The sequence below is a fragment of the Bubalus kerabau genome, chromosome 13 (genome assembly GCF_029407905.1).
Source record: "Bubalus kerabau isolate K-KA32 ecotype Philippines breed swamp buffalo chromosome 13, PCC_UOA_SB_1v2, whole genome shotgun sequence".
In the NCBI taxonomy this organism is placed as follows: Eukaryota; Metazoa; Chordata; class Mammalia; order Artiodactyla; family Bovidae; genus Bubalus; species Bubalus kerabau.
Genome location: NC_073636.1, coordinates 60463940 through 60477005, shown reverse-complemented (window position 1 = coordinate 60477005; position 13066 = coordinate 60463940). Strand labels below are relative to the sequence as shown.

The window sequence follows — 13066 nt, the reverse complement described above, 5'->3', positions numbered from 1 at the left end:
AGTGGCACAAATAAACTCTATAGGGAAAGGAAGACAGATATAAAGCTTTGGGTTGCAGTTGGAGGAAAAACCCATTTGGGACTGAACTGAGAGGTCCTTGGTTGCTGACAGAATCTCCCCTGACTTCAGAATTTAAACAAACTAGTGAGTTTTTTGATTGGTATACAAAAACCACTGAATTGTGTAAAATCCCTATTAGTCATGAGAAACAGAAGGAACAAGATTGACTAAGGAATTGGTACATGCCAATTTGAGTCATTGGGTCTGGCCAGTCAAAAGTGAGCAGGGCTGGCTAGAGGCTGAAAATCCATTGGATGTTGCAGTTCACTCATCTCAGTCTAGAGGTTACTACATTCCTCAAAAATTCTTGTTCTCCAAATAAGTTCCTTAAATGCTTTCCATAAGCAGGGTCTAGGTTCTGTATCTCAAATTGTCTTGCCTTTTGCTGGTTCTCCTCTCTGCTGGCATTTAGGTTTCAGCTTTCTCTAAGTCTGATAAGTCTTCCACTTTGTATTTCTCTTCTTCATTTCTTTACCTTTATTTTAGAGGAGCTCCTGGAGGAAACAGAATAATCCTCTCAGGGTATTTTTCAAAAGGGTTCTTGAAATTTACAAGGCTGTCCCTGCTCTCTCCCTGGGGAAAACCACCCAATCCACATCTTGTCTCCTCAAGAGAGGGAATAAATGAAGGCTTGGCATGCTATCTCAAAGGCTGCTGACACTGTGCTATGCTACTCCTTTGGTTGAGATTAAAGTGTGATAAAATATTTAACTTGTCAATTTTTTAAAAGTTAGTGTTGGTTGCTCAGTTGTGTCCGACTCTTTGTGACCCCATGAGCTGTAGCCCACCAGGCTCATCTCTCCATTAAATTCTCCAGGCAAGAATACTGGAGTGGGTAGTCATTCCCTTCTCCAGGAGATCTTCCAGAGCCAGGGATTGAATCTGTGTCTCATGCATTACAGGCAGGTTCTTTACCATCTGAGCCATGAGTTAAATGTTATGGACTAGCAAAAAAAAAAAAAAAAAAAAAAAGACCTTTGTATATGGTCTTTTTAAAAAAATGCTTCACGGCTACCAAATTAGTACAATATTCACAGGGATACTGGCCAGTATTCACCATAGTATTTCTAACTAAAACACAATACTCCTTCTCTAGAAATCTGATTCCAAGTGCAGTCTAATCAAATACTTCATTGTACGTCAGTTTTTCAAGTAGATTCACAGGTGTCCTGTAGTGAACCAATGCCTTTTTAATCTGTACAAAGAAACTGGGAGATATTTATTTAGTCATATTCCCCTGCCATTACATTTATACTAGAGTTGTTTAGTTAACTCCACCCTGCAGTACCTATAAAACAAGCCTGACAGGCTGATAATCATTTTTTGAAGATTCCCAAGGTCCTGTGGACTTTTTTCTGCCTGAAAGTCTCAATTAATTGCACTTTTCCCAGGAGCCATTTATGTTAACATCAATAGACCTAACATTTGTATAACACATTGAAATTTGTATAACACTTTAGAGTTCTTTTGCGTGTATTTTCTCAATGAACCAAGCTGTGCTCAATGACCTGTTTTTTTATGTTTCCTAATCAATCATTTGCATTTCTCCATTTAAGAATTTCAGTCACTTATCAAAAATACCAATATTTATTGTTCATTATACATCCACAGCCTGCTTTGTTTCTAATGATCTTATTTCCCTTTCCTCTTTTATAATTGTTTTCCCAGGAATCCAACAAGATGGGAATGCAGTACTTTAGTCTGATGAAGCTCTGCAGAAATAGTGACCGGAAACAAACTGCTGCCAAATTTTATAGCTTTCTTATCCTGAAAAAACATCAGGCTATTGAGCTGAGCCAGAGTGCTCCCTATGCAGATATTATAGCTACAGTGGGACCAATGTTCCATAAAATGTGAAGGAAATCCAGAACATGCAGATTTATGTCATCATTGGAATTTCTGTATAGATTGTTCAGTTTAATGCAGAAGCTGTCTGGAAGCAGCTGAAGGTCTGATCCATTTCATAGATAGGTTGAGCTCATATTTCATAGATAGATAGGTTGAGCCCATATTTCCTCTTTGTAAGTTCAGAATAATCATAGGCATAATTAGAAACCTACATGCTTCCAGAAATAATTGTAGCTAAGTAATATTTTTAACTTGGTTGACTTGAATGCATATCATTTACCATTTCCTTGACTTGAATGTTGCATTTAGGATACATTTTAAAAATACTTTGTGTCTTCAAGGATTTTTATAAAGTGGATTATTTACTTAAATTTTATAACTTAATAATTATTAATTATTAATAAATATTAGTAATTAATAATTAACACTTTCTTATTTCTCCACAATAATTTATTTGATTATACTGCATATCACTCTTGGTTTGATATAATGCCCTGGCTTTTAATCTAATATCTTAATCGAAGAGTTATAAAATTTTTCTTAGTCTCAAATTATATGAGTCTAATATAATATGGCTTTAGTCTAATTATAGTTCATGCAACCTGTTTATTTACTATTAATGATTATTATGGCTATCATTTATGTATCAGCAAAACTAACATTAGAAAAAATTAATGGATGCTTATTCAACATGTTGTTTTCAGCTATAATTCAAGTAAAGGTAACTAAAATAAATGTTCTTTATATGGTGTATACTGAGCATTTTTGACATTAAAACCAAAGTTTTTCTTTCTTAGTTGAAGTTTGAATTAAGAGATTTTCATGTAATGCTCTGTGAGCTCCATACTATTGTATCCGGAATTATGCTACAAACGAAATTCTAAATGGCCCCTTTGAATGTATTAACTATAAGTTTTAGATGTCAAAATTCCCTTTTTTAAAAATTTCCTTTAATTTTTAATTAACACACGAAAGATTGACTTTTTTATTTTAGTGCACAGTTCAATGAATTTTACAGGTATAGATTCCTGTGAGCACCATCAGAACCAGGGTACCAAAAAAATCCCTTGTACTAATCCTTTGTAGTCACACCCTTCCCCCATTCTAACTCCTGGTAACTACTCTTCTACATGACTATAGTTTTATCCTTTTAAGAATGTCATACAAATGGAACTATATAGTAAGTAACCTTTTTTCAGACTGACTTCTTGCATTCTAATCTTTGAGATTAGTACAAATTGTAGCATATATCAGGGGTTCAATCCTATGTATTGTTAAGTAGCAGTCTGTTGTCTGGATATACCACAGTTTATGTATCCATTTACCCCCTGAAGGACATTTATATTGTTTAACAATTAAAAATAGAGCTGCTGCATACACCTGTGTACAGTTTTTGTATGAATATAAGTTTCTAATTTTCTAAGGTAAATATCTAGGCCTGGGTCATATGGCCAGTGCATGTTTAACTTTAGAAGAAACTAACAAATTATTTTCCAGATGTACCTTTCTGCATTCCTATTAGCAATGTATGTGAGTTCCAGTTGACTTTTTGTTTACTTTTTTATTTGGAGATAACTGTAGGTTCACATGAACTTGTGAAAAACAATACGGATCCTGTATACTCTTCATCCAATTTCCCCAGTGGTAACATCTTACATATTTATAGTACAGTATCAGGGACACTGACATGATACAGTCTGCTCACCTTATTCATGTCTCACCAGTTTTACATGCACTCATTTGTTTGTGTGTGTTTAGAATGAATGTGTTCACTCAGTTGTGTCCAACTCTTTGCGACCCCATGGACTGTAGCCCACCAGGCTCCTCAGTCCATGGGATTTTCCAGGCAAGAGTACTGGAGTGGGTTGCCATTTCCTTCTCCAGGGGATCTTCCCAACCCAGGGATCGAACCCAGGTCCCCCGCACTGCAGGCAGATGCTTTACTGTCTGAGCCACCTGTGTGTGTTTAGTTCTATGCAATTGTATTACATAGGTGGCTTCATGTGACCACCACCACAGTCAAGAAATAGAACAGTTCTTTCACAGGAATGACCTGTTACTTTTTTGTAGCTACTGCCACTTCCTTCCTTACTTTCCTCCCTAGCCCCTGAAGACCTTTAGCCTGTTTTCCATCTTTATAATTTTGTCATTAATATAGTTGACTTTTGCAGGTTAATTTTATACCCTGTTACAGTTACAGTGCAGTCACTCAGTCGTGTCCGACTCTTTGCAACCCCATGAACCACAGCACGCCAGGCCTCCCTGTCCATCACCAACTCCCGGAGTTCACTCAAACTCATGTCCTTTGAGTCGGTGATCCCATCCAACCATCTCATCTTCTGTCATCCCCTTCTCCTCGTGCCCTCAATCTTTCCCAACATTAGGGTCTTTTCAAATGAGTCAGCTTGTCGCATTAGGTGGCCAAAATATTGGAGTTTCAGCTTCAAACATCAGTCCTTCCAATGAATATCCAGGACTGATCTCCTTTAGGATGGACTGGTTGGATCTCCTTGTAGTCCAAGGGACTCTCAAGAGTCTTCTCCAACACCACAGTTCAAAAGCATCAATTCTTCGGTGCTCAGCTTTCTTTAAAGTCCAACTCTCACATCCATACATGACCACTGGAAAAACCATAGCCTTGACTAGACAGACCTTTGTTGACAAGGTAATGTCTCTGCTTTTTAATATGCTGTCTAGGATGGTCATAACTTTCCTTCCAAGGAGTAAGCGTCTTTTAACTTCATGGCTGCAATCACCATCTGCAGTGATTTTGGAGCCCCCAAAAATAAAGTCTGACACTGTTTCCACTGTTTCCCCATCTATTTCCCATGAAGTGATGGGACCGGATGCCATGATCTTAGTTTTCTGAATGTTGAGCTTTAAGCCAACTTTTTCACTCTCCTCTTTCACTCTCATCAAGAGGCTTTTTAGTTCTTCGCTTTTTGCCATAAGGGTGGTGTCATCTGCATATCTGAGGTTATTGATATTTCTCTCAGCAATCTTGATTCCAGCTTGTGCTTCTTCCAGCCCAGCGTTTCTCATGATGTACTCTGCATATAAGTTAAATAAGCAGGGTGACAATATACAGCCTTGACGTACTCCTTTTCCTATTTGGAAACAGTCTGTTGTTCCATATTCAGTTCTAACTGTTGCTTCCTGACCTGCATATAGGTTTCTCAAGAGGCAGGTCAGGTGGTCTGGTATTCCCATCTCTTGAAGAATTTTCCACAATTTATTGTGATCCACACAGTCAAAGGCTTTGGCACAGTCAATAAAGCAGAAATAGATGTTTTTCTGGAACTCTCTTGCTATTTCCATGATCCAGTGAATGTTGGCAATTTGATCTCTGGTTCCTCTGCCTTTTCTAAAACCAGCTTGAACGTCTGGAAGTTCACAGTTCATGTATTGCTGAAGGCTGGCTTGAAGAATTTTGAGCATTACTTTACTAGCGTGTGAGATGAGCGCAATTGTGCGGTAGTTTGAGCATTCTTTGGCACTGCCTTTCTTGGGGATTGAAATGAAAACAGACCTTTTCCAGTCCGTGGCCACTGCTGAGTTTTCCAAATTTGCTGACATATTGAGTGCAGCACTTTCACAGCATCATCTTTCAGGATTTGAAATAGCTCAACTGGAATTCCATCACCTCCACTATCTTTATTTATAGTGATACTTCCCAAGGCCCACTTGACTTCACATTCCATGATGTCTGGCTCTAGGTGAGTGATCACACCATCGTGATTATGTGGGTCATGAAGATCTTTTTTGTAGAGTTTTTCTGTGTTTTCTTGCCATCTTGTGACCTTGCTAAACTCACAAATTACTTTTAGAACTTTGTTTTTTGTAGATTCCTTGGGATTTTTTACAGACTATCATGACTGCAAATAGGGATGGTTTCATTTCCTTTCTAATCTATTCCCAGTGCAAGAAGGAACTCATTCCTTCTTGCGCATTCACCATTAAGTATGATATTAGATATATTTTGTTTTGTATGTTGTGTGGGTAAGGGTGGGGTAGTGGTGGGTTTGGGCATGTGTCAGTAATTTTTTTCAAGTTGAAGATATTCCTTTTTATTCCTAATTTGCTGAGAGGTGTTTGTTTGTTTTTATCATAAGTAGGTATTGAATTTTTGTATATTCACAGTATTATGGAACCAATACCATTATCTAATTTTAGAACAGTTTCATCAGCCAAAAAGCAACCCCATTCTCATAAGCAATGACTCCTCATCCCTCCTTCCCCTCAACTCCTGGCAACAACTCATCCACTTTTTGTTAGTCATATAATATATGGCCTTTTTCACTTAGCATAATGTTTATCTATGTTGTAGAATGTATCTGTACTTCATTCCTTTTAATGGCTAAATTAATATTCCATTATATGGGTATGCATTTTGTTTATCCACATCAGTTGGTAGACATGGCTTGTTTCCATTTTGTTGTTGTTTCCATTTTTTACTATTATGAATAATGTTGCTCTGAACAAGAGTTTGTAAGTTATAAGGTTTTTTGTATACACGTTTTCTCTTTCTTAGATATATACGTAGGAGTAGAATTTCTGGGTCAAATTATAATTTTATGTTTAACTATTAAAGGAATTTGGAGAAGGAAATGGCAACCCACTCCAGAATTCTTGCCTGGAGAATCTCAGGGACAGAGGAGCCTGGTGGGCTACAGTCTATGAGGTCGCACAGAGTCTGACACGACTGAAGTGACTTAGCAGCAGCAGCAGTGTTAAAGGAATTATCAAACTGTTTACAAAATATCTGTGCCTTTTTACATTTCTACCAACAATGTGTGAGTTCCAATTTCTCTATATTCTCACCAGTACTTGTTATTGCCCCTTTTTTTGATTACAGCTATCCTAGTGAGTTTTAAGTAATAACTCATGGTTTTGATTTCCATTTTCCTGATAACTAATGATGTTAAGCATCTTTCCATATGGATTTGCTAGCAATTTGTTTAGGATGTTTGCATCTGTGTTCATGAGGGATATTTGTCTGTTTTTGTTCTTTCTTGTACTGTCTTTTTCTGATCTTGGGATCAGTACGGTACTGACCTCATAAAAATTACTTGGAAATTGTTTCTTCCTATTTTATTTTTCTGTGAAAAGACTATGTAGAATTTGTACTATTTCTTCTTTAAGCGTTTGGTAGAATTAACCCATGAAACCATCTGGATCTGGAGATTTATATTTTAGAAGGTTTTAAACTATGAATTCAATTTTTTAAATAATTGTAAGGCTATGCAGTTGTCTATTTCATTTTGGGTGAGTTTTACTGGTTTGTGGTTTCCAAAGAATTGTTCCATTTCATCTAAATTGTGTACAGTTTTTTGGAGTGTTCCCTGATTATCCTTTTAATATCTGCAGGGTCCATAGTAATAACCCCTCTTTCATTCTGCTAAGTCGCTTCAGTCGTGTCCGACTCTGTACGACCCCATAGAGGGCAGCCCACCAGGCTCCCCCGTCCTGGGATTCTCCAGGAAAGAACACTGGAGTGGATTGCCATTTCCTTCTCCAATGCATAAAGTGAAAAGTAAAAGTGAAGTCGCTCAGTCATGACCAACTCTTAGCGACCCAATGGACTGCAGCCCACCAGGCTCCTCCGTCCATGGGATTTTCCAGGCAAGAGTACTGGAGTGGGGTGCCATTGCCCTCTCCCTCTTTCATTATAGATACTCTTAATTTCTGTCTTCTTTTTTCTTTTCAGTCATATTAGGGGCATATTAATTTTATTGGTCTTTTCAAAGCTTTTGGTTTCATTGACTTTCTCCTTTGCTTTTCTTTTTTCAATTTCATTGATTTCTACTGTGATATTTATTATTTCCTTCCTGCAGCTTGCTTTGAGTTTATTTTTCTCTTGTTTTTTAGTTTTATTAAGGTAGAAGCTTAATTGATTTGGGACCTTCCTTCTTTAAACATTTAATGCTATTTGTTTCCATCCAAGCACTGCTTTAAGTTGCATTGCACTAATTTCAATAAGTTGTACTTTCAGTTTTGTTCAGTTCAAAATATATTCTAGTTTTCCTTGAAACTTCCCCTTTAACCTGTGGATTATTTAGAAGTATGTTGTTTAATTTTCAAGGGAGAATTTCCTGTTACCTTTATGTAATTATTCTATTCATTATGGTCTGAGAACATACTTTAAATGATTTTGATTCTTTTAAATTCATTAATGTTTGTTTTATGATCTAGTATGCGGTCTGTCTTAAAAACAATATGTTCTGTAGTTGATAGGTGGAGTGTTCTATAAATGTCAATTGAACCTAGTTGTAATAGTGCTTTTCAGTTCTTCCGTATCCTAGCTTATTTCTGTCTACTAGTTCTACTGATTACAGAAAAAGGAGTGTTTGTGTCTGCAGCTATAATTGTGAATCTATTTCTCCATGCAGTTCTGACAGGTTTTGCTTCATGTATTTTGAAGCTCTTCTACAATTATTTACAGTCCTTTTATTTTTGTATAATGAGTCCTTTGTCTCTGGTAATTTTATTTTCTTTGAAGTCTACATTTTCTTATATTAAGCCATTCCAGCTCTCCTTTGATTAGTATTACAGTGTATCTTTCCCCATATTTTACTTTTAGCCTACCTATATCATTCTTTAAAGTGGATTTCTTGTGGACAGCATCTAATTAAGTCATTTTTTAAGTCCATCCTGATAATCTTTGTTTAGTTGATGTGTTTATACATTTAATGTAAATATTGACATGTTTGGATTTAGATCTACCATCTTATTATTTGTTTACTATTTGTTTCTTCTATTTCTCACTTCTGTTTCCTCCTTTCTTGCCTTCTTTTGGAATATCTGAACTTTGTTTTTAGAATTCCGTTATAATTTATCTGTTTGTTTTTTTTTTTTTACTCTATCTTTTGTTGTAGATATTTTTAAATAGTAACTCTAAGGATTCAAAATTAAATTCTTAAATTTTCACACTGCTGCTGCTGCTGCTGCTAAGTCGCTTCAGTCATGTACGACTCTGTGTGACCCCATAGACGGCAGCCCACCAGGCTCCTCCGTCCCTGAGATTCTCCATACTTAGAATCAATATTTCACCACCTTGAGCGAAGTATAGAAACTTTGTATAATTTAAGTTCCTTTAGACTTCCTACTTTATATTGTAATCATAATTGTTTTATATATTACATCTATCTACATTGAAAACCCACTAGACAGTGTTATGATGACTTTTGCTTTCAACTGTCAAACATTTTAAAGAATTCAAGAGGAGAATAGTCTACTAAATTTACCCAAATAATTATCATTCTTATTGTCCTTTTCTTCCTGATGTTCTAACTTTCCTTCTAATATAATTTCCCTTCTGTTTGAAGAATTTTCTTTCACAGTTCTTTTAGAGCAGGTCTGCTGAAAATAAATTTTCGTATCTTACCTTTATCTTAGAATGTCTTTATTTTACTTTTATTCCTGATGGATATTTTTGCTGTGTGTAGAATCCTGGTTGACTGCTCTTTTCTCTCAGCAATATAAAATTATTGTTCCATTTTTCTCCTGCTCTTCATGGTTTCAGTTGAGAAATTCACAGTTATTCAAATCATTATTCCTGTGTAAATAACACATCATTTTTCTCTGATTGCTTGCAAGATTTTTCTTTATTCTTAGTTTTCAGTAGTAACCAGAATTACTATTTTTTTATTATTATCCTTATAATGATTTAGTTCATCCTCTTTGGGGTTCACCAGAAGGCTGGAGATTGTAGCTTTATTTACTCCACTCTGTTTTCCTGACTTCTTCCCACAATTGCACCTGCATCTGGACCCAAATGGTGGGAGGAACAGAAAGAGACAAAACACAAATACCAGCAGAGGCTCACACTCTCAGGCCCACAGCTACTGTGATTGGAGAAGTTTTTCCTGCCTCAGAGTTTTAGAGACCTGTGGGTCCCAGATGCCACAGCCACCACTGCAGAATTCCCGAGGACTGGGGCATGAGATAATGAAGAAAATATTATAAAATAAAAGTAAAATTATTCCCCTCACTCACCTTGAGTATTAGGGGTCTCTTTTCCTAACCCTCAAGCCAGAACTAGGCATCTTCTCTGTGATGATTCCCCAATTCCAGATTTGGGGCTATCTTGAGATCAGGCTGGGGGATACCAGAGGAAGCAAAATTGGTAAACTCACTAGTCAGTGGTGTGTCAAATTCTATCCTTCTACCCCATTTTGCCTGCTAGTATTTTCAGAGTCCTCGAGTAGCTGCTACATGCATTTTCTTCAGGTTTATTGTGGCAGTCAGTGGGAGGAATGTGCTTACCCAAAACTGGAACCAGAAATGCTTTTGAAAATAAACAAATTTAGTAGTTCTCAATTTGTACAAAACAAAAGCAAAACTACTAGTTTCTTTTGAATAATTCATTTTGTGTTTAAAATCCTCATTGCTTACAATTTCTATTGTAACTAAACATTGGCTATCTTCTTCTCAATCACATGCTTTATGTTACTGAGGAGTCTTTGCTAGCTAACACCATCCCAGAGGACAGTAATGTGGATAGAGATCCTCTCTCTTTTGGGGGGTGAAATTCCTTATGGATATTTCTGGGAAATGTAGTCTTCTAAGTATCAAGGAAAAAAACATGAGAACAGACAAAAAATATTTTTAAATGAGGATTTCAGAAATTATCTCCTGATAAACGAACAGTAATTACATGGCTTCCTTTGGTTTTGCATCAAGTGTAAGTCACTTATATTATTTAGGTGGGCTTTAGAGCAGATAAAATGTTTCATCAGTTAACTTGCTAATTTAGCATCAGGTTTTTGTTTTTTAGACAGCAGGCCTTAATCCACATGGCTTTTTCAACTACAATTTCCTATTCTTACTACAATTGCTCTGCCGTATTTTTCCACAAAGCATAATATAATACAGCCATCTGACAGAAGAATTCATTTTAAATGAATGAGGGGAAATATAGCCAATGCCAAAAAATTTATAGGCATTTTTTGCGAAATTATATGTATTGTTACAGATCATGGATTTACCACAAATTAGAGCTACAAAAAAAGATTTAACTCTGAAAAGTAACAGTTCACTTAAAACAATTATTTCTTATTATATATAGTATATTGCAAATATTATAATTGTATATTGTAAATATTAACTATTTCTTACCAGGCCAGTAATGCAGAGTCATGATATGAGGTCAGAGAATTCATTTTACAAATACTTCTCTGGAAAAGTCAGCTTAGGGTGAAGGGTACCAAGTTAAGCCTTGCCAAGAGTAGACAGAGACTTAAGGACTTAGGAATCTTAGAGACTAGGATAACATCTGACCTCATGTTCTATAGAAACTAGGGCTTGGCACAATGCATGCTTACTCTCTCATTTACCTAGTCAATACTTATTGAGCATGTGATATGTGTCAGGCATCATCTAAGCAATGGGAATATGGAAAGAGATAAAGTCCCTACCTTCATGGAGTGTACATTGTAGTGGGGGTAATAATGAAAGACTACAAATAGTAAAAATTTAATATGGTGGTGGAATACAGCAAAACTAGGGCAGAGGAAGTGAAGGAGGAGGGAGTCACTATTTTATTTAGGGTGGTCAAGAAAGGCCTGGCTTCCCTGGTGGCTCAGTGGTAAAGAATCCACCTGCCAGTGCAGGAGACAGGTCTGATCCCTGGGTCAGGAAGATCCCCTGAAGAAGGAAATGGCAACCTGCACCAGTATTCTTGCCTAGAAAATCCCATGGACAGAGGATCCTGGCGGGCTATAGTCCATGGGATTGCAAAAGAGTTGGTCATGATTTAACAACTAAACAACAATTGGAAGAACTGAGGGATGGTTTGAGTAAAGGAGTTACTGATCAGATAGTTAGGGCTGGTTCTGAAGGAGGGAGCAGCTTCCCATTGCACCCAGCTTCCCACACATAGAGTAGCTAAGAATCCAGGCCCAGAGAGTGAGTTACTTTATTTAAAGTTACAGGACTAGAAGTGGAAGGGCTAGGCAGAGAGTCCAGTTTTCTAGACTTTTCCCACTTGTTTTTTCTCTTCTTCCCTCTGATAGTGGATGGAAGACAGACACAGAGGGGAAAGGTGTATAATGAACACTTATTTTAGGTATTGATTGTTTTTATATTTCCATCTTTCTGATGATTCATCATCTTAATACCTCAAAGAAAAACATTTTTTGTTTTCAGATATTTAAGATTCTTACTATCGTTTTCCTAAGTAACCTGAGTACTGTTTGCATTAGATACTCAGAGGTAGTTGAGTGAAAATATTCTTCAAGGAATTAGGATCAAATGACTATTTAAGACCACCATATGACAAGAAGTGAGTTTAGTATCAACATCCCATGTCACAGATGAGAAAACTGAGGCCCAGAGAGGTGACAGGACTCGTCCAGGGTCACACGACCTGTCAGTGAGCCAACATGCTCTGGCCAGGTGCCACCACCGGTTCTAAGTACAGGCCTGTGTGGAAGTGGGAGAGGCCACCCCTATTCGGTGCATGCTGGCATCACCGCTCCCGAAATCTCTTGGAGCAAGATGCTAACTATCTCTTTAAGAAGGAAAGTGAAGACGGGGCGCTTACGCAGCTGCCGGCGAGCCGCCGACTGGCTGGTCCCCTGCATCCACCTCACCCTCCCTGTCCCTCCCTCCCTCCCGGCAGCCCCAGCCCCGGCGAGCACCCAGCTAGCCGCCTCCAGCAGGGGCTCCGGAGAGCAGTTCGGCGGCCTGGGCAGGGCAGCCGAAGCCATGGAAGCCTCCGCAGGTGATGACAGGGACCTCCGGGGACCACCGCCCCAGCGGTGCCGCCGCGGCCCAAATGCCAAGTGCGGGTGGGGGAAGGGGAGGCTCGGGGGAGCAGCCGGAGCGCCCAGCGGTCAGCCAGCCCTCCCGGCTTTTCGGGCTGCGGCGGCCCAGCTGTCAGCGGCTGGGGGACTCGACCGCCCCGGGTCCCCGCCCACGCTCACCCGCCCCTGTCTGTTTTCCCCACCGCCGCAGGTTGCTGATCTGGGCCAGGCAGCTGCAGCAGCGACTGCAGAGGCGCTGCGCCAAGCCGGGCCGGAGCGGTGAGAGCCGCCGGCGGGGCTGCGGAGGGCGAGTGGACTCAGGTGAGGAGGCCTCGGCGGAGCCGGGAGAGGGGCCGCGTGTGCTGCACCGCTGCGGGCTGCGGGCGGGGGCCGCTCGCTGCGGTAGAATCCCT

At 38.7% G+C, this 13066-nt stretch overlaps 2 protein-coding genes across 8 annotated transcripts in view; both read left to right on the top strand.

Annotated features, from left to right (window-relative positions):
- RAD21L1 (RAD21 cohesin complex component like 1) overlaps positions 1-3272 on the top strand; it is a 41694-nt gene extending 38422 nt beyond the window's left edge. For all 7 annotated transcript variants that reach the window (XM_055544660.1, XM_055544665.1, XM_055544661.1 and 4 more), the window contains one exon: positions 1729-3272. In XM_055544660.1, the coding sequence (XP_055400635.1) occupies positions 1729-1917 (189 nt within the window). In that variant the 3' untranslated portion in view covers positions 1918-3272. The remainder of the gene's footprint in view (positions 1-1728) is intronic.
- A 9225-nt stretch (positions 3273-12497) lies between these two features.
- The window catches only part of SNPH (syntaphilin), a 41934-nt gene continuing 41365 nt past the window's right edge, over positions 12498-13066 (top strand). Inside the window, exons 1-2 of the mRNA XM_055543197.1 lie at positions 12498-12631; positions 12865-12974. The gene's annotated coding sequence lies outside the window, so the exon portion shown is untranslated. The remainder of the gene's footprint in view (positions 12632-12864; positions 12975-13066) is intronic.